This window comes from Ovis canadensis, chromosome 11 (assembly GCF_042477335.2).
Source record: "Ovis canadensis isolate MfBH-ARS-UI-01 breed Bighorn chromosome 11, ARS-UI_OviCan_v2, whole genome shotgun sequence".
NCBI lineage: Eukaryota > Metazoa > Chordata > Mammalia > Artiodactyla > Bovidae > Ovis > Ovis canadensis.
In genome coordinates, this window is record NC_091255.1 from 61,273,488 (window position 1) to 61,294,823 (window position 21,336).

The 21,336-nt window shown below is 58.3% G+C and overlaps 1 protein-coding gene across 11 annotated transcripts in view; it reads left to right on the top strand.

The window, feature by feature from the left end:
* The window catches only part of RBFOX3 (RNA binding fox-1 homolog 3), a 433,842-nt gene that overhangs the window by 345,796 nt on the left and 66,710 nt on the right, over positions 1-21,336 (top strand). Inside the window, exon 1 of one of the 11 annotated variants that reach the window (XM_069543860.1) lies at positions 4,068-4,398. The exons of 9 other annotated variants lie outside the window; for them this stretch is intronic. In XM_069543860.1, coding sequence (XP_069399961.1) covers positions 4,294-4,398 — 105 coding nt within the window. In that variant the 5' untranslated portion in view covers positions 4,068-4,293. Of the gene's footprint in view, positions 1-4,067; positions 4,399-21,336 lie in introns of those variants that run through there. One more of the 11 variants, XM_069543856.1, reaches the window with a different exon arrangement.

A 21,336-nucleotide genomic window follows, 5' to 3' on the forward strand; every position in this document is an offset into this window, starting at 1 on the left:
GCCACAGAACTGCCACCTTTGTTAAGAACACTGACCATTTTAAACACTTTGGCACAGGCTGCCCCAGGGAGACCCTGTGTCCCCATTTCACAGAGGTGCACACCAAAGAGTCTGAGAGTGTTTGTAAAGCTACACAGGCCTGAATCCCCCAGGCAGGCTTGCCCAGAATGACTGGGGGAGATGGGGGATCCCCAGAACCCCCTATAGGGTCTCCTCCAAGGAAGGTGACACAGGGTGGGGGCAGAAAGGAGCCAGGGTATCTCCAAAGCTGGGAACCATCCGGACCTTTTGAGGTGCCTCCTTGCCTGATATTTATAGTGGTGCCCAGGAGCGCAGAAATAATTACAGCTCAGTTCCTGCCTCCCTAACAAGGCCCTTCTCAGATTCAGGGCGAATAGGATATTTTTTTCCTTGGCTCTTTTTTTTTAAGTAGTGAATATTAGCACTGGATTGACAGCTCTTCCCAGCTCGCAGCCTCCCCTTGCCCCAGAAGCAGGGGCATCTGAGCACAGGGTGCCCGGGCATCCCCCACCCACCATTCAGGGAGGCCCATCCTGGCCCAGGAGACACCAGGGGCTCCGGAGGGGCCCAGGAGATCTGAAGAACGTAGTACCCTACAGTCTCATGTGATGCCTCTGTACCGGGCACTGGAGCTTCTGGGAGAGAATGGCATAGCTTCAGAAACAATCACACTAAACATGGTCTGTGCCACTGGGGGGCTCCCAGGAGCACGGCTGAGGCGCCCAGAGCATTCTCCCCTTTCTCCTCCAGACCACAGACAAGGGATGCTCCTGACACCATGTGGACACCCACCCAGGGGCATTGATTTTCCTGCAGCAGCCTGGCCCAGCCCTCTGTGCCTGCACTTCCTAGATCCTCCAGCAGCTGTGGTCCACTCACCACGGGGACAAGGAGTGGGGGTGGGGTTGGGGGTGGGAGCAGGGGCAGCCACGCTCACCCCTGCCAGGAGCTACTCCAGGTATTGGCTTGAGGCTGTGAACCAGCCAGCATCCGGCCTTCCTGACACTTCAGCTCCTGAAGGGGAGACCGGGAAGGGGCCAGAGAGATTGTTCAGCTCTTCCATGGCCTAATGTCCCCCAAAATGCACCCTCGGTGAACCGAGGCCTCTTCAATTTGCCATTTAGTAATTGGCTGTAGTGAAAGTCATAAGTTCAGGAAACAGCTCAGGAGGCCATGGGCACACAGCCCCATCCTGAGACATGAGCCAGACATACACGTTGTTCAGGTCCTTTTTCTGGAGGTTTTCTTTCAGTTCTCTTTCTGTTTTGCTGTTCTCACTCTGGCTGGAGCCAGGGTGTAATTAGGTGGCTGATGGAGGCAGGTGTTCAGACACGTCCCCTGGGCCTGACACCCTCTGGAGGTGAGGCTGGAAGGCAGGTGCCTGGGCTGAGATGCTCACTGATGAGCTTGTATGAGGCTGCTGGAAGCAATACTGCTACCGAGGCTGGCACTTTAGTCACCACCCCAGTTTTCTCTGGGCCAATAACTGAGCTCAGGAGTCCCTCCAGGAAAGCTTCCCTGACCACACCCCACGTCTAAGCTCACCCAGGTCTGAGCCCCCACTATCCTGTGCTTTCATAGCTCTCGGTACAGGAGGCTGCTGTCTTGGTTTGCTGGCTTGGTTTCCCTATGAGAAGGCATGCTCTCCCCCAGCACGGAGAACTTTGTTTCTACAGCTCCAGCAGTTGCTGCAGCGTCTGCACACAGCAGATTCATAATAAGTAAAGGCATAAGAGTCTCCTCAGAGGGTGTCTACTCCTGTGCTTTAGTCACTGTTTAGGATACACTCCCAAGTTCTCTTATGCGAAGGATAAAGCGTTGATCTCGGTAGCTACTCTGTAACAACACTGAGTTGGCGAGTGAATGGGTCATGGGCAGGGTGGACATGGAGTCCAGGGCTGAGGGTGAATGCCGCATGGCTGCCCCAAATTCCTGCGTGACAACTGGAGGTGCCGGAAGAGGACAGAGGAAGGGGAAGGCTTCTGAAACAAGTGGACAGAGCAGCATGGCTTGGGAGGCAGGCAGTCTGCAGGGCGGCCCAGGCTCTGTGACCAGCGCCATGCTGGGATGCCACCAGCCACAGAAGAGCAAGGTCTCTACTGGCAAACGCTCTACCCAGTCAGGCGCCTCAGGCCTCAGCACTGCACCACCCTGTCACTGTCCTGGGCTGGAGGGGTGCCTTTTCTGGGGTGCTAAGTTAATAACCTGCCCAGCCTGAAGGCAGGGGTGGTCTCTGCAAGTCCATAGCCCCCATCCCCATTCTGTGCCACCTCTGGGATCAGCCCAGTGATGGATTCCCCAAAAGAAAGGCCAGACAAAGACGGTACCCAACATGACAGCCAGCTCTGCCACCGCCACCTCTCCTCTGACTCTCAGCCCTTCTTCTGTCTGCCTCCCTGCCAGATGTGGTCCGGCCCTTTCCTTCCTAGAGGAGGAAGAACAGGAAGTATTTCATTCAAGGGACAAGGGTGCCCCAAAGAAGGGCATCCAAGGGGCACACCCCTGCCAGATGTGTTCAAGCTGAGCTTCTTCCCAAATGGCTTGTAGGGAGCCCAACCTCAGTATCCACCCCCGCCACCTCCCCCAACAGCCCCTCCTTGCTGCTTCTTCCTAAACGGCCCTCATAGACACATCCTGCAGCAAGTGTTAAGTCTCAGACATCAGCCAAGCAGGCTGGGAGAAATCAAAGCCCAATGAGGACAAGCAAATGTCCTAAGATCACACAGCAAGTGCCTCCACTGGACTCCCAAGCCAGTGAGTGGGCCTTCCTAACTGCCAGGTGGTCCCAGCACTGCTTCCCTCCAGAGTAGGGCTTGCTCCCCAACAATAAGAGCACAGGAATCTCAGGTGTCTTTAGACAGGACTGGTGAGTCCAGAATCAGTACTAGGTCTCTGGGATTTGCCCCTTGCCCGGAGGAAGTACACATAAGTGGGAGCAAGAGGCTGGGTATGGGCCCTGCTGTCTCTGCCTCCAACAGTGGTGAGGGGCAGGCTGTCCCTCTCACAGCCATGCTCACCTGTGGCTTGTCCTGGTAAACTGGACTTGGTCAGGGGGCATCGGGCAAGTGTGGACCCATGGCAGGCCCGAGTGTGTGCGTGTGTGGATGGTGAAGCTGCAGATTTATGCACATATGTACACACACACACACCTGTCACGGTGCAGGGCACAGTCAAGACTTCTGCCAGGCGAGGACTGGGGTCAGGGATCTGATTGTGCACTCGGGCTCCATTGATGTGCGCACACCAAGTCCAGTGTGTTTGGATACGGGGAGGGGAGGATGCGGCTGTAGCCACTGCCCCTTGCCGCCCTCCCCCGTGTAATTAGCGTCCACAAGGCCATGTGTCTGGGGCAGGGCTGGGGTATAAACGGGGTCCGAGGGCCAGCGGGAGGGCGGGAGAGGCTCCCAGGGGCTCCAGTCGGGTTTCCAAGCCCCGGGCAGCGGGAGACGCTTCTCCAGCGAGGAAGCCTCTGCGTAGATGCCCTCATTACATCACTGACATCCCCGCCACTGAGCCGGCCTCCCTTAGAAGAGGCGCTTCTCCGAACGCCAAGCAGCACCAAGCGCCTTCCGGTCGGGCCGCAGAGCCGGCAGAGCGGCTCCTGCTCTCCGCAGCGGCCGGTGGACAGAGCGGGGGGCAAAAGGAGATTCCAGACCCCAAAGCCGGGAGTGGCCGTTGGATGCGGGGACGAGGAGGAGGGGAGCGGAGAGACCCGCGGGAGGGTGCGAGGGCTGGCCGCGCGGGCGCCAGCGGGCGAGGGGTTAAGTGTGCGATCAGCGGTTGTGCCGTCGTTCCGGATTCTCTTCCCTCCGCGCGGGGCTGTTTGATGTTGGAGTACGCCAGGGACTCCCCCTCCCACCGCTACACACGCGCGCACACGCGCACACGCGCACACTCACACACGCACACGCACCACTGTTTGCAGACAGGGCTCCGGTGGCTCCAAAGTGACGGACTCCCTCTCCCCGGCTCCCCCTCAGCCATTCTCTCGCGCATAGAGCCTCCCTTGCCATCTTCTCGCGCGCGCTCTCCCCTCCAGCGTCCCCGCCCGAGCAGGGGAGCACTGGGCAGAGGCGCGCCGCTTTCCTTCCATGCCTCCCTCTTAAAGAGCGCCACGAGGGGGAGGGGAGGGCCGGAGGAGGAAGAGGAGGAGGAGACCGAGAGGGCGCCCGGGAGGCAGGGCGCGCGCACACACCGAGGGACGCGCGGAGGGTGCGAGCCGCGCAGCGAGCGCAGAGCTTCCCCGGCCGCCGGGCGCCCCCCAGCCGCCCCATGCTGTGCTCCATGGCGAACTCGGGCTGCCTCCTGCTGTCCAACTCCGGCAGCATGCTCCCGCACTCCGCGCCCTGCCCGCCCGCCTTCCTCTACCTCCAACAGGTAAGCGGCCCCCGGCCCCTGGCCCGGCGCACGTGCGCCCCGCGCCGCCGCCCACACCCGCACTCGGCCGCCTCCGCACCGCCGCCGCCGGGGCCCCGCTGCGCTCCCCGCGTCATGGCGCCGGGGCCCGGTGGGGGGAACTGCGCCCCTGCGCGGCGGCCGAGCGCGGGGGCACCTGGGGCGCGCGCGGCGCGGGGCCGGGGGCTGGAGTTTGGGGCGTCGCTCGCAACTTTTCCGAAGGCACGGGAGGGGGCGGCGGGCGGAGTCTCGGGGGAAGCCGGAGGGGAGGGGAGGGGGCAGGGGTTCTCGGCGCCCTGGTCACTTTGGGGAACTTCGCGCCGGGCCGTGGGGCCCCTCTCTGGCGGGTCGGCAATGCCAGGGGGCCGCGCGGAGGCGACGATGGGGGCGCGGAGCTCTGCTGCAGCGGGGACTGCGCGCCGGGCCTCGGGAGAGGCGGGCCACCCGCCTGGTGGGGCTGGTTAGGGAGGCCCCTGGAGCTCCAACCGGGGAGGGGGCTGGGCCAGACTTTTGCAATCTGCGGGGCTGCGCAGGAAGCTCGGGCTGGCGAGGGGGGTGCTGGAAACCAAGGGACTCTGAGCCCCCAAATCCCCAGGACGATCCACGGGGAGGTGCGCACAGGACAGAAGCTGCCGGCTGCCTGCTGGGCCGTGGTATGGGGGGCGGGAGTCCTATGATCCCACCCAGTGCGGAATCAGTGGGAACATTGTACTGGGGACAGAGCAGGGGACTCCCTCGCCTCCTCCAGCCCCTTTTGGTCTCTCAGGGCTGCAGTTCCCGGTGCCAGCTTGGCCGGTGCCAGCTGGGGGCCGCAGTACCCTGCCTAACCCGCCCTAGCTGCCCACACCTTCCGACCTGCCCTCCCCGCCCCACCCCCACCCCCCCCACCCCCCACTCCGCGGTGCTGTGAGGCTGCCTTCTTTCTCTTAAGGACCCTCACCCTCTGCTTGGGCCTGCAGGGTCGAGGTGACTGCTTGGGGAGGCCTGGGGCTTGAAGGGGGAAGATGGTGAAGCCAGGGGAGCTTCAGGCCGACCCTCCTAGGGCCTGCCTGACCCAGAGAGAGGGCTCCCATAGGACCAGGTCTGTACCCTGGGCGGGATGTAGAGATGGCAGGCTGAGGGCAGAGGGTGCCACCCCAAGGCTGATGGTCAGAGTCAGGCCAGGTCTAAGTGACTGTGTGCCTCCACCACATCTTCCAGGGGTGTGTTTGAAGGGAGGATGGCAGAAGTGTGTGTTTCTTGGAGACACAGAGAGGTCCAGGTGGAACAGGGCCTTTGGATGGTGGGTTCTTATTCTTTGGTACCTCTGTGGGCTCTCCAGGGGGGCAAAAAAGAGCCGTCGGAGGTGGCCCAGCCTGAGCTGGGGACACAGTAGAGAAAGTTGGGGTCCTCGGCTGTGTCCTGAGGCTGCTGGGTGCTTGGGTTGGCCCCTTATGAGTATTCATGCAGCAGGAGTTGCCAAATGTCAGCAACTGCAAAGGAGGGGACAGATCTGGAGCAGAGGGTGGTCTCAAGCAGCCTGCGCCCCAGAGCCTTTGGTCCTTGGTCTCACCCTCCCTAGGACCACCTGTGATGTCTGAGCAGTCCTGGACGCAGCCCAGTGGCAACAAGAGCCGCTAAGAGGGCCCCCATACCCACAGGCCGCTGGCATCCAAGCCCAGGCCGGGGCCGACTCCCAGAATTCCCCACCGTCACTGAGTCACAGATGGTCAGGGTGCGACCTCGTGGGCCCACCCCGCAGGTCAGGCTCCCATTGCCTCCTAAACTTCCATGAGCGCAGGAGTCCTTTGGCATCTCTGCGGTGGAGCCTGTGGGTCTGCATTTCTGAGACGCTCCCAGGTGGTCATGGGACCGGCCATTCCAGGTAGCCAGGATCTGCCTCAACCCCAGGCCCCCTGACAGGCATGCTCTGGGCTTCAGGAAAAGGCTTCCACGGGTAAAATGTAGAAATGGAGACCCACCCACAGCTTATTGGCTGTTAGGCAAGTCACTTCTCCTCTCTGAACCTCAGGCTTTTCCTCTGAGATAGAGGGCAAAAGACCGTCCCTCCCAGGCTGAATGGGAGGTTGACTTAAGATGGAGTAGCGGCGTGCCTCCCCAAAATGCCAGACAAACATTTTGCGTCGTCTTGATGAAGTCAGAACAGTGCTCATAGTTGGGGTAAATGCACCAAAATGGCCGGGGGCCAAGGCAATCGCTTCCTCCAGCGGTGAGTGGACGTGTCCCCCGCGGGTAGCATGTGGAGCTTTCTGTAGGGGTAGGGGGACGGCAAAAAGACTGCAGACGAGACAGACCCATCCCATGTGGGCATCAGCCGCGAGTGGAATTGTTTGTGGGAAAGCCAGAGTGTGCACCTTGGGCCAAGCTAGGAAGCAGCCAGTTTCCTTCACAGCTGTTCTACAGGAGAGGGCCGTGTGTCTCAGTGGACTGAGAAAGATCTAGAATGCAGCCATTTCCTGGCTGTTTGTGGGGACACACTTTTACAGGAGCACAGGCAGCTCTGGTGGTCCAGGACCAACAGCAAACAAATAAGAGCGTTCAGTTCAAGACCCCACACGTTCCAAACCACCTTTGAAGTGAGACAGCCTCCTGTGTCCCCTGAACGTGGCAGTCCTGGGAGGCAGAGGGGCTCAGGGTGGCCCTGGCCAGGAGCTGGCCTCCCCTGCAGGATCCCGCCGAGGGCTTGCAGGGCTTCCGCATGAGTGAGCCTTGGTGCCATATGCAGGCTGTGTATTCAATCTCAACACACGTTTGAGAACAGGAGCAAAAGACGTGAAATCAAGCAAGACAAGAGACGTAGTTTTCGGCGCATTAAGATGCGTGTTTAAACAGGCAAGCTTCTGAAACATAGAGTCTTTCGAACTGGAAATTCGAAAATAAAACCTCCACCAGGAGAATTCTGTTCTCTCTTCCATTAAAGCATCAACCTTTCCTCACAGCATGGGCTGTACCCCGAGTGTGCGGAGCACGGGGCCGGGTCCCCTCTGAGACGCAGCGGCTCTATAATTAATTCGAGGAGCTTGTTGTCAGGCATCCCTCCTGTCAGTCTCTCAGCTGTGCTGGTATTTTTCAGAGTTCTAACAGTTCAAGGCAGGACTTCAGGTCACCCAGCACCAGGAGCAATCCGGCTGCAGTTTGGGCTCCAGTATTCCATCAGAGCTCACCCGAGCGGCCTCAGCCTCTCTCAGGTTGTGCCCCCACAAAGCCAGGTTTCTCAGCCTGCTACCTGGGGGCCCTGGCTCGTCCAAAGCCCAGGGCTATGGTCCCCCACATCCAGTCCCTAATGAGGATCCAGGGATGGGACACAGAGAGACTGTCGTCCTGGTACACTGCTGCCAGCGAAGGGTGGGACTGCTACTCAGCATCTTTCTGAGCAAAAAGGACCTCACTAGGAATCCAGAATGTCAGCAAGTCTCCCCAGGGGATTTGGGGGGGGCCAGTCTGGGTTCCAGTAGAAGAAAGTTATAGAGAGTGGGAAGAAAAACCCCCAACCCCACAGAATGAGAATTTTTGTCATGGTAATCACTTATTACTAAGCTATAGTGTCCTAAGAAAGAAAATATTATCACTACATCCAATTGGGAAGCCGGGGAATCACTCGGGGGGAGAGAGAAATGTTAAGTGCCTTAAGTTTTCTAAAAGAGAGCTTTGGTGACAGAGAGGTGGGAATTGTGCTTGGCAGGTTGCTGGCAGGTCAGAGAGGGAGCAGACCCTGGAGGGTTGAGCACCTGGGGTCTTCCCGAGGGGCTGTATTTAGAACTGTGCCCATCTTGTCGTCTTTACGTCCTTAATCAAGGTGAAATCACAGAGAGCTTTGGTAGCCGTTGGCGTGAACATTGCCGGTCACCGGAAGTTTCCTCAGAGGACATGGTGGGACACACCATGTCCCACTAGCCTCTTGATGGAAGACAGATTACTTCTTGGAGTTGGTAGAAAAAGCATTCCTTTGGGGTGTGGAACTTGAAGGCCCCTTGCGGAAGCCCGGGAATTCTAGGGTCTGTTTTGAGGTTGGTTAGGAAGCTCTGTTCTTATTAAGAATCATTCTCTTTGGGGTAGCAGCGCTGCTAGTCACCGGGATTTTTACTGAGGATTAATTGCCGTAGCAAAGGCAGCATCTTCTGTGCACGCCTGGGCATCTCGCCTCTGTTCCCGGGCTGCTGGCACGTCACCGTGGTGCAATTCCAAGGACCCCATCCGAGACACGCTTGTTCGTGGTGACATAACGTACCTGTGAGTACTCCCCAGCCAGCGGACAGGAACAGACACGGAACAGCAACTTTCCACCTGCATCTTCAAAAGTACAGGCTATTGAGGTCTGTACCGGTGGCCAGAGCTGCCATATCCTAAAAATTATCCCATGAACTGGAGAACTTCATCAGACCAGTAGTCGAGGTCTCATGACGCTCATTCTAAACTAAGCCCCACACCCCACCCCACCCCATCCCGCCCCAGGGGATCCTTGTGGTCCAGGGATGGCTCTATTCTAGCTGCCTGTGCCTTGAACCATCCAACCTTAGGGGGAGACTAGCTTACTCTGGCTTCGTTTGGTTGTTCAAGTAACTCAGTTATTTCTGTGGGTTCTTCCCCAGTTTTTGCTCTTTGGCAGCGCGTGTTTGTTCCTGAATCCGCTGAGTGTACGTGTACGTCTTATAGTTGAAACTGAGGTGCGCAGAGGTTTTTGTTGATGCTATTTACTGCTCAGTTGTGTCCGACTCTCTTGCAACCCCATGGACTGTAGCCCACCAGGCTCTTCTGTCCATGGGATTCTCCAGGCAAGAATACTGGCGTGGCTTGCCATTCCATTCTCCAGGAAGGAAATCCCTCACTGACCCAGAGATTGAACCCAGGTCTCCTGCATTGGCAGGCAGATTCTTTACCACTGAGCCATCTGGGAAGCTGATGGAGAGGTTAGGTAATAGTTAACTTGTGAAGCCCCTGAGGAGCAGAGCCTGGGTTCTAGCTCAGGCAGATGGACCCCAGAAATCACACACTGGTGAGGAGCAAGCCGCCCCCACCCCCCAGCCGCTTTCCTCACTGTGTGCAAAGGAGAAGTAAGGCAGCTGCAGTCTTGAGTTGGGGAACATGGAAGCAAGCTGCCTCTGAAACCTGAGGGGCCTGGCCTGTTGTATCTTGCTCCTGGGAGTGAGTGGGTTTCTCTGAAGAGCATGGAGCAAGTTGCTATGTCTGGCTGCACAGGCGATGAGCGTGGAAAAGAGTGGTGGCCAATCGGGGGTCCAGCCCTGGGCGCGGATGGAGGGTCACCTTGGGTAGGAGGGTCAGACCCAGCAGTGTGTGAAGACTGGGCAGAGCTGAGTAGCCTCAGACCCCCAACTCTGCTCTGGGGCCTCCCTGCCCAGAGGTGAGGTGCATGGGGCCAGGGACAGGCTTTCCTGGGGCAGAGGAGCAGGGCTGGCGGGCATGGGTGAGGCCGACAGCCAGTTGGCATGCTGGGAGGTCAGCAGAGGGCAGGGAAGAACACTGCAGCCCAGCAGACCTCGCCTGCAGCCTCTCCTCTCCCCCTGGCATGGCCAGATGCCCACAGCCCACCCGACCAGCAGACAGGCACTGAGCCCCACAACTTGGGGGCGGGGGGTCACAGAATGCCACCACTAGTGGAGGAGGCGAGGCTGAGGTCCCGACCCAAGTGCCCTCTATCTCCTGTCCTCGGTCCTGGGGACGGTCACCCGCAGGCAGCTCGGAGCAGAGTATCAGGTTCCTGGGGCGGGGAGGGGGAGGCTGGCAGGACCTTGAGCCAGCTCTGGGGCAGCACCTGGCACCCAACTTGAACCCGGGCCAAAGACAATGGTCTCTCACAGGAGGGCGGGTGTCAGGAGGGAGGTCAGCAGCTGGGGGCTTGTCTGTGACCAGTGCCGAGTCGCCTCCAGGTCCCTGAGGCAGCAATACACTACTGGCCTGCAGAGGGGGCTTGGCGGCCACCCCGGACCCCTGGGGACCCCAGCAATGCTGCACATTGCTGACCCTCCTCATGCCTCTTCTCCAGCACCTCTTTCCGTGCCTCCTCCAGCCCTCAGCCTTTCCCGTCCACTTTAGGGTCAGCGGCTGCCCCTAGAATATTCTCTGCTGCTGGGGCACTGCGGCCCTCTCCTCTCCTTCCCCCCAGCCTATGTTCTCGCCTCTCCTGTATCCACTTGTGCCATTTTCCGCTTTGCCCCTGCCTTCCTCCCAAGGGCTCCAGCCCCTCCTCCTCCCCCAGACTCTGGCCAGCCCCCTCCATGACCTGTCAACCCATCAGCCAGACTGTTACATGGTTCCGTCCGGGGCTGCGCATGCGTTACAAATTGCTTTCCTTGGGACCACGGGACTGACTCCAGCCTTTTGCGTCACCATCACAGCTGGTTGTGGTCCTTCGTGTCCAGGGTCCCCGGGGGAGTGAATCCGGTTCTGGAAGGAGACTGGGTGGGGCTGAGACTTGGACTTGGGCGGGAGGCCTCGGCTGCTCCAGGGAGCCCCATGGGTGGCTCTGGGGCCAGCCCACCTGGCACAGCTACCACAGAGACAGGTCTGCAGCCTCTGAGCAGTCAGGAGCCCCAGGAGGGCAGGCAAGGTCTTTGCACCCCGGGGACCCTTGAGCAGCTCAGGAAGTTGAAAGAGAAGGAGGAGGAGGGTCAGCAGCCGCGTATTATTCATGCAGCAGCTGTGTGTCCCAGGCTCTGCAATGGGCCCTGGGTGTAGAGCTGAGAATAAGAGCTTCCTGTCCTCTGCTTCCTGGGGCTCACAGGCCCCACTCAACCAGAGAGAACTGGTTCTAGAAACAGCACACAGCTCTCCTCTTCTGGCTCCGAGGGTGTGTCCAGAGCCCGGCCGGGTGGTCTGAGAAGGGAACCAGCCAGTGTCTTCCCTTTGCGGCCAGGGCTTCTGTGTCCAGCTTCTCGGTTGGGATTTTACGCCATCTTTCCTTCCCCTCCAGAGGACTTCTAGAGGTGCAGAGACCCTTACTCTCTCCCCCACCCCCAGCCGATACCTGCTCCATCACCAGGCATGGAGTCTCCCACCCAGCCATGGCGTCTAGCCTCTTAATCGCCCCAGTGGGCGGCTCGGGTGTGCCGGGCATGGTGAGTCAGCTCCGCGTCTGACCGTGGGAGCTTGTCCAGGGCCGCAGTAGGGACTCGGGGGAGAGAGCTGACCGCTGAGCGCCCCCCACCCCCGAGCCGGAGGAGGCTGCTTTGTCTCGCTTCCTGAGCTGGTGCGGGGCCAGTCCCTCGTAGACCCCCAGGGTCACCCCCACCAGGTGGCCCAGAGAGGAGCTGCCCCGCACCAGCCTTGGAGCAGCCGTAGGTCCCCCAGAATCACCCCAGAAGGGGGCACGGCTGGGGGCAGACACTGGCTGTCCTGGGTCCCGCCATGACTGGCCCTCTGGCCTAGAGCACTCTGGCTTCTCGGGGCCTTTGTGGCTCGTGTGCAGAGCCAGGATATCAGTGGCAGGATGCTGAGGGTTGAGCCAAAGTACCGTCCAGAAGCAGCACCAGGGGCCCCTGCCTGTTGCCCAGTCAGGCGTCCTCCTTGCCCTCATGGAGCTCTTGTTCCGGTGCCCAGGGGAGGGGGTGGGTCCACAGAAAGGCAGGTTAGAATGGTGATGGGTGTAGGTGGACGTGAAGGACACGCAGTGGAGGCCTAGTGGCAGGGCAGCAGGTCCCCCTGAGAGGGCAGCGAGCACTTAAGCCGAACCGGGAGCACTGGCTGTGCTCTGCCAGGAGCACATGCTGTCCCCCTCCCCGGGAGAGCCCTGTGGTCAGATCACGGCTCCCTGGGCGCCGTCTCAGTTGGACAGGTATCATCTGCCCCTGTGCTGTGCTAAGGGGATCAAGTGTGTGTGTGTAAGTGAGGTTGTACACTGTGTGCGTGTGGGTTGTGTGGTGTGTGTGTGCACGTGTGGGGCTGTGTGTGTTGAGAAGCCGGAAGAGAGTCGAGCAGTTCAGCTACCATGTGTGGTGTGTCCAGGGCCTGGGACAGGTGTGCCAGGGGGTCCCAGGATGAGCCCTTGGGAAACCGGTCCCTGTAGAAGGTGGGTGGTGTGCAACTCAATCTGACTCGAGCTGCGGGGAGTGGCCTGCTGGAGGAGGGCCTGGATTAAGAGTCGGGAACGTTGAAGTTCCGGTTGCCGCTCTGCCCGACCTGCCGTCCTCCTGGGCCTCACTCCCTCTTCAGTAAGCGAGCAAGCAGGACCAGGCCAGGGCTGCCCAGACCTGGAAGTGGGGTTAGAAATGGAGGACGAATGTGTGCGGTTTCCCATCCCAACTGGCGTACTTTAGGAGGCAAGTTACTGCCGAACCGTGGTGTGTTCAGCGAAGGGTGATTAGCAGGCTCAGTTAAAGGCACGTAGGGACTCAACCCAGATCTCGGCTGAGGTCGGCAGGTTGGCATGTAAGGGAGAACAGACCCTTTCTGCCTAGACAGGAGCAGAGGGTGGGAACAGGCAGTGGGTTTAAAGAAAAATCTCAAAGAACGCTTCTGACTGGCACCTTGCAGCTTTTGCTCTGGTTGTTATGTGACGTGGTAAGTTCCCTGTCGTCAGAGGAATGCAGCAGAGGCTGACCGGTTCTCTGCCTCAGAAGCCCTAGAGCAGCACTGTCCAGTAAAAATACGTAGTGCCAGCCAGTGGGAAAGTTTCATTTTCTAGCAGCTACTTGAAAGAACTGAAAAGGAACGGGTGAGATGGGTTTCAGTAACACATTTTGTTTAACCCATGCCTGCGTGCTCAGTTGCTTCAGTCATGTCTGGCTGTTTGCGAGCCCGTGGAACCATAGCCCCCCAGGCTCCTCTGTCCGTGGGATTCTCCAGTCAAGAGTACTGGAATGCATTGCCATGCCCTCCTCCAGGAGATCGTCCCAACGCAGGGATCGAACCCGCGTCTCCTGCATTGGCAAGCAGATTCTTTACCACTAGCGCCACCTGGGAAGCCCTTATTTAGCCCAATATATCCCAAATATTGTGCTATGACATATGATTAATATGAAACACTTAATGAGATAGCTTGCATTCTTGTTTTTGTACCAAGTCTTTGAAATCTGGTGTGGGTTTACACATACGGCACCTCTCCACTCACATTGGCCACATTTCCAGGGCTCTATGCTCCCCGAGTGTTGTGATTAACATGCTGGGCAGATCCAGAACTTTTCCATCATCACCGAAAGTCAGCTCTAGGCCTCGCTGCTCCAAGTCTGGTCTACGGATTGGCAGTATGGGGAGCCAGTGGAAAACGCAGACCTTGGGTTCCCTGTAAACCTCCAGTGTCGGAATCGGCGTGGAGCTGGGGGAGTCTGGGGGAGTCGCGTGGCTCCAGAACTTGGTGTGTTTTGGAGGGATATGGATGGGGCGGCCCTCAGATCCTTCTTCTGGCTGCAGGTCTCAGAGCCCCACTGCTCCTGGGGCCAGTCTACCAATGGGCTGTGTCCTTGACAAAGTCTCCACCTACCCCTGGCAAAGTGGGAAAATGGAAAATCTAAGCATAGTGACGTTTCTCATAAAGATGAACCTATTCACTTTTGTGTGTGAAGTGTCTGTTTTAAGTAAGTGACAGTGACGCTCGCTGTTCACATTTTCGATGTCCTTATTTGGTAAAATAAAAGGCTGGCAACTCAAATCCTCCACCACCCCTCTTTTTAAAAATACATTTCACTAAGTAGTCCTTTTCAGAAGTCTGGAAACCAGTGATCTTGAACAGGGATCCTTGGGCCAAATCCATCCCACCGTCTGTTTTTATTTAAAAAAAAAAAGAAGTTTTGTTGGAACATGGCCACATTCGTTTGTTTACGCGCTGTCTGTGGCAGCTTTCACGTCGCAGCAGCTGAGTCGAGCAGATGCAACAGAAACCATATGGCCCGCAGAGCTCAAAATATTTGCTGGAAAAGTTTGCCAGCCTCCAGCACAGAGCAGCGTAGAGGTACGGCGGGAGCCTGTGCAACGCTGAGTTTTCTAGTAGCCATGTCGGCCAGCGTGAAAAGACACAGGTGAAGTTTGTTTTAATAGTATAGTGTATTTCACCCAATCCAAAATATGTTCATTGCAACGTTTAACCAATCTAAATATGCCGGAGATGTTTGGCATGCTTGTTTTTCATGCTGCATCTGTGAAATTCACTGTGTGTTTTCCATTCATGGCTTAATGCGTATCAGACCAGCCAGATTTCAAATGCTCAGTAGCCATGTGGGGCTGGTGGCTGCCTTAGATGGGCAGCAGATCTTTCTGGAAGGAATGAGGTGAGCTCCACCTGGGGCAACTGGGAAGGAAGCTCAGGGGAATTCGGCTCATTGCTGGGTATTGATGGCACTGAAACCTCCCGCAGGGGAGTTTGTGGGCAGGACCATCCCAATGGGAAAGGGCAGCTTATATGGAGAGACAAAGAGTGAAGTGGGTTCAGGGCGGCTTCCTGGACTGCCCAGTTCGCAGAGCGTGAGGGAAAGAATGACAATGGGAATGGTTCTGAGTCTAGGCTGAGAAATGTGCCGTTTTTCAGTGGGTAATAGGGAGCCAGGGAAGGTCTTAGAGGAAGGCAGTGACATGATCAGCTCTGTAGGTAAGGAGGGTATGAATCTGGGATGGAAAGGAGGCTACAGACCAGGCAACAGTCAGGACTGGGCAGAGATGATGAGCCTGTTCCAGTGGGCAGTGAGAATAAGGTGGGGTGAATGGAGGAGATTTTGCCCAAGAGGTGTGCCCCCAGGACATGCTAACAGACGGGTCACAGAGAAGGAGGGTCCCTGTGGAATCAACGGTTTCCGGCTTGAGGTTGGTGCTGGTGTGTGATGAGTGGGTTACCCCTCGTGGCCGGAGCGCTGACCACGTCACCCCTGCCCTTGTGAGCCCCCAGGCACTGGCTGCTTGGTGCAGAAAGGCCTCCCCTCCTGCTCACTGGCCCAGGGTCTTCCTGTGGGCACAAGGCAGGCTGCATGCCCCAGCAGAGGACCCTTGGGTCCTGCCCACTCCTCCAGCCTCCTTTCGGGTCTGTTGGGCTGGACCAGGGCAAGTCCCCCCAGACATGTGTGAACATCTGGCTCTGCCCTTCTGGACACTGAACACCGTCACCTCATGCCCTGCATTAGCATCTGGTCTGAGCCCGGCTGGTGCCGAGGCAGTCCCTCCTGGATCCTGCCATCCCCAGAGTAAACGTGCTCCAGGGCTCAGGTGCAAGGTAGATAGAGGCGAGGACAGCTCCCCGGCTCCAGAGCAGGCGGTGGCCCCACGTGCACCCGCCCGGCGCCCCCAAGCCACTCCACAAACACCTGGCCGGGGAGGTGTATGGCAGGAGCTGGGGGGCAGGTGGCCTCTTGGGCGGAAGGGGAGGGGAAGGGAGCATCAAGGGAGGGGTGGCAAGGTCACAGGTCACCTCTGTACTACCAGGGAGGGCCTCACGGACGAAGGGGCCTGGTGGGGAAACCGCATTGGAAGGGAGTGACGCAGGGGTCACCTGAGATGGCTGGGCCCGCTTGCCTGCCTGAGCAGAGGGAATGTGTGTTTCTTCCCCAGTAGCTCCAGCCTCCTGGCCTTTGTTCTCGTGTCTTCCTTCCGCCGGGAGTGCCGGTCCCCAGACACTCGCCTGACATGCCTCCTCATTTCCTCCCAGACTCGGCTCTCTCACGAGACCCCTCTTGATTGTTATTAAGCCATTTAGAAGTGCAGCCTCCCCTCCCCATTTGCTCTCTTACCGTCCCTTTGCTGTGTTTTTCTGCAGAGGGTTTGTGGATTTCTGGCACACTCCACATTTTACGTGTTCGTCTGCCTCTACCAGGGGGAAGACTGGGGTGTTCACTCTGTTTGCCCAGCACCTAGGGCAGTGCTTGGTACCCCAGGGTGCTCAGTAGACATTCGGTGTGTGACTCAGACCTGCCTGCCCTCCACGGGCAGCCTTGGGGAGCGAAGGGTCTGTTTTCTGTCTTACCAACCGCCCTTTCCGACACCCCCCAGCTGGGCAACCCCTCCAGGCCCAGCCGGCAAGTGGCTGAGTGGCCACGGTGGCAAAGATGAGCCCGACCTCCATCTGTGGGGCTTCAAGGCTCAAAGGACAGGAGTGTTCAGGGGCCAGGCAGAGGGGAAGCTTGGCTCTTTCATTCTGCCACCCACTTCCTCCTTCTTTCTCTCCCTTCCTTTTCACTTGCTTTCTTTCCTTTTTTTTTTCCCTTTTAACTATATAGTTCTTATCTGTGGTTCTTTTTTTAATGGAGGTATAATTCACATGCCATAAAATACACCCTTATAAAGTGTACAACAGTTCCATGGTTTTCAGTGTATTCACAAAGTCTTGCCGCCATCACCACTGTCTACCCCCAAAGAAGCTCCATATGTGTTAAGCAATCACTCCCTTTCCCCCAGTTCCTGACAACCCCTCATCTGCTCTGTGTCTCTGGATTTCCCTGTTCTGGACATTTCAGATTAACAGAATCACACCATGCAGGGCCCAGTGTGTCTGGCCACTACTGTTTCCTGGGGACTGGAGCGGGTCTCGCAGCAGGAAGGCACAGGCTCTGCCTTCAGAGGGCTTGCAGACCGCAGAGGCAGTGGGTTTCCTGGTCCCAGGCTGAGTGTACTTGCAGAGTCATCCTTAGCTGCCCTTCCAGAGGCCTCGTGGGAGAGGCCCACACAATGCCCGCCCGCACGTGATGGATGGATGGGTTTGGGAGGACAAGAAGGAGCCCCTAAACAGAGAGGGTGGCCATTTTTCTGAGCTTTGCCCCACCTAAGGTGTGTGTAAGGAAACACCCAAATCCTCTGGTTTCTTCTGGTGAAACGCAGACCATGGGTGCCCGTCGGGCAAGTGCCTGGGCTTGAGTAAGCATGAGTGTCCAACTCTGATGTCAGAGGGCCAGTGGGTGGCTACCTCCACCCCCACGTGCAGGGCCTGCCTCCTCCGGGCTCACGTCCCAGGTAGGAAGTGACCCCTGTGATTCCTGTGGTCCCGTGCAGTGGGGCAGGGCCAAGGGTGGCCCTTTCAGGGGTCCCCGAGGCCTAGCAAGTAGCCTGAGGGGAGGGTTGTGTGCTTTCTGAGGGTGACACGTGTCTGTCTAAGACCTCTGCAGTGTAGTTAGGAATTTGGGGCTCTGGGTAGAGATGGAGTCACTCCCCAGGCTAGAGTGTCCGCCCCAGAGGCGTGTGCCAACACACAGCCTGCGTGACCCAGGGACAGGGCAGCTAGGAGGATGAACCAGCGTGCCAGCAGGCTGGCAGAGGAGGCATGGGCTGTCCTTGTGGGGCTACCTTCACTGGCCCAGCCCCCAGGCCTGGAGGCAGGCGGAGCCTCCCGCAGAGCCCTGGTTGTCCCCAAGCCAAGCCTCCCTGGGCATGCCTGTTCTCTGCTCCGCCTTCTGTCAGCGCTCTGCTCACAGTGGGCAAGAGGAAGCTGGCGGGGTGTGGAAGGAGTGAGCAGGCTGGGCCTGCCTCTCCTCTGCTCAGTGACCCCAGCCCTTCTCCATCCCAGGGCCTCGGTTTCCGCCTGGGTCCGTGGGGATGACATTGCATCTGGTGGGGGGATAAATGATAAAGTGCAGACTGAGCGGCCAGCCCCAGGCCTGGGGTGGGGTCAGCCATGGTGGACATGGCCTCGTCTGTTGTGTAAAGCTTCCAGATATATTAAATCCAGAAGAAGGAATTGCTAAAATAAGGTCACAAGATGTGTAGTTTATCTTAAATATTTCCATTTAGCAAATTAACAATTTAAACTCATGCTTGAGCAAATGCAGTGGAATTGTCCTATTCCCAAGTTGATGATGGGGATTTATTTTCATTTAGAATTGGATGTGTACACTGGAGGAGGCCCTGCCTGGCCAAATGTTCCTTGCCTATGCAGTTCCTCGGGGCCCCACGGGCACTAGGGTGCCTGGGACAGGTCAGTGCCCCCTCGGAGCTGGACGTCACAGTGGGCCTGGGTGTCCAGAGCCTGTGGGACACCCCGAGTCTCCCAGTGACAGCTCTGCTGTTTTCCAGCTCCCAAAAAACAAAGCCCTGACCCCCTGGCCATTTATCTAACCGCCCACCTGCCCTATGGCTTGCATCCAGCCAGGAATCCCTGCCCTCCTGCCATCAGAGAGCTGTTACCTATGCGTCTTCCTCCTCGTTGGAAATTGCTAGAGCCTTTTGAGGGCTCTGTGCTGCCCCTGGGCTGGGAATCAGAGTAGTGGGTGAGAGGGGGGAAGCATGGGAGAGGGTGAGAGGTCAGAAGACTGTGTGTCACCACCAGACCCAGGTAGAATGCAGCGTGGAGACACCCCCCCCACCCCGGTCAGTGCTGCCCTACGATGGACCCTGGAAAGGGGGAGAGAAGGCGCTGGCATTTCATGCATCGCTGACATTTCATGGCCTTATGCTTGGCACCGCTGTCTCATGAGTTTGCCAGCAGCCCCAGGGTGTTGACTGTGAGCCCATTTTACAGAAGAAAAAAACTGAGGCACAGAGAAGGCTCAAAAAATGGGGGATGACGTGCCCGTTTTGCCCAAACGGCCATAACCAGGAACTGGGACCCTGCCATCTGAGCTCCCCTTCAAGCTTGGCTCCCTTGGTGTCCACATGGTCACTATTTTGAGGGTGTTTCTAGGCACCCAGAGGCCAGGGCCTCCAGTCCCTTCCCCTTACAGTATTTCACAGCTTTGTTGAGGTGTAACTTGCATTTCAGAACACTCCCCTGCTATAAGGTGTACAGTGCAGTGACTTTCCGTAAAGGTGTATGGTGTGTGGCCACAGAGAAATTCTGCAGACAGAATTTCCATAATCCTAAACTTTCTTGGCGATTTCACTTTGTTTGGTCCCCAGCCAGATCTGGCTTGGGGCAGCCGCGGCAGGAGGGGTGATGGGCCCTGAGCTCCCCGAGACTTCCCTCGGGCGGATGAGGGCCGAGCCCCCCGCTTCAGCGGCTCTGGGGTACACTCTCAGGGGCCCGGCCTCCCCTACTGGGCTCCAGCGCCCGGGGGGTTCCATGCCACCAGGCTGTGCCCAGCCTCCTGAATCCCCCCACCCCCTTTCAACAGCCTTACCTCCCTGTGGGTGGCTCAGGATTCCCCTCCATCCTCTGCTCGGAGCTAAGCCTACTTAATTCTTTTGATCTTGGTTCAGAAATCAGCCCCTCCAGCCATTCGCGCTGCTGCTTTGCTGGGTCTGCAGCGCCTGAGTCAGAACCTCGGCTGCCAGCGCCTTGTGGCGGGCTCCCCTGGAACCTGCCCTGGCCTCCTTTCCTGCGCTCAGCCCCCGCTGTGGGCCTGCCGGGCGGCCTCCCAGCAGCTGTGCTGGGTGGGAGCTGGGTCTCTCGAATCCTGTCTGGGGTCAGGGTTTGCCCTGCTGTGGGGCCCTGGGAGGAGCAGGAAGAGGGCCGAGGCAGAGCTCAGACTCGTGGCCCATTGGGCCCAGTTCCCAGCACCCCTCTGCCACGGCCCGGGTGCACAACTCTGCGACATTTCATCCACCCCACCAAGCACCTCAGTTTCCCTGCCTGTAAACCTAGGGTCTGGGGTCATCTTTCCTCCTCTGCAGGAGCAGGTGCCCAGTCCCCAAGTCAGGACCCCAGCCCCTAATGGCTTTCTGACCTCACCTGACTTCTAGAAGCCTGTGGAACCAGGGGGAGGGGCATTGTTGTTGTTCAGTTGCCAAGTCGTGTCCGACTCTTTGCGACCCCATGGACTGCGGCACTCCAGGCTTCCCTGTCCTTCACCATCTCTCGGAGTTTGCTCAGACTCACGTCCATTGAATCGGTGATGCCATCCAACCATCTCGTCCTCCATCCTGTGCCCAAGGAGGGACATGCCCTGGGCGCAAACGCCGGATCAACCCAGAGAACAGGGCTCGGGTAGGCTCCCTGGCTGATGCCGGAAGAGCCGGCAATGACCTCCTGGGGAAGCCAGAGTTCCTCCAGGGGCCCCGGAGCCAGCAAGTAGGACGGGGGGTGGCGATCGGCCACCTCCTCATGCCACCCGAGGAAGGCCTGCTGTGGAGGAATCCGTGGGCCCCCCACCTGCCCCCCGAGGAGTGAGAGGACCCCACCCATGCCTGTGTCAAAGCCAGCCCCCCTCCAGGCTTCCCCAGGCTTGGTCTGAAATGAGAACCAGAGGAAATGAGGAGACCGGCAGTTCATCTGTGAGCTGCATTGTGTTGGGGGCTCTTAATTAGACCTAATTAGACTAATTAACTTTCAAATGAGAAACTTGGATTTTTTTTTTTCTCCTCTCTCTCTCTCTCTTTCTATTGCTTTCTCTTCATTCCCCTTTTGGAAAATGAAACAAGGATAAATATTTGAATGGCTTGCTGCAGCCTGGGAGGTGGAAGCCTGCCCAGTGGGCTGGGGGCAGAAGGCTCTGGAGGGCGGAAAGCTCATGCCATGCCCCTATCCTTCTCCTCCCCCCAACTCCTCCCTCCGCTCCTCCCCTCCCCCCTCCCCTCCCCTCCCCCTCAGTTTGGCCATGGTGCCCATACCCCAGGCCCCTTCATTCTGGTTCTCGGAGGACTAGGGTCTTTCCTTGAGCCCATGCTGTGCGTTTTGTTCCTGGCACCTAGGGTGGAAGAGAGAGTGAGATGTGAGACATGAGGTCCCTTGGATGAGACGGATGCAGGGAGAAGGGGAACAGGAGAGCTTAGGGCACATCCTGCCCACCCCGCTTGCTCCAGCCTGACTGCTCTCCCACCATGGGCTCCTGTCCCTCCCGGGGGAAAGCCTACTGCCTGTGTGCGGATGCCCAGCCCTGGAGACCAGGCCACCGGTGATGCTAGTTTCTTTGACAAAGGTGGCTGTGCCCAAGGCATCATTCTGCAACACCTCCCTCCCTCAGACTGAAGGGGTGAAACGGTGCCCACCCCCAGGAAGGGATCTGACTGGGTGGAGGGAGCCCTGCCCTCCTTCCCCCAGAGGGCAGGCCCCCCAGCCTCTCGCTTCTCTCTGTGGCTCAGGGGCAGGCCAGCAGCTGCATCTCGGTGGAATTTGAGGGTTAT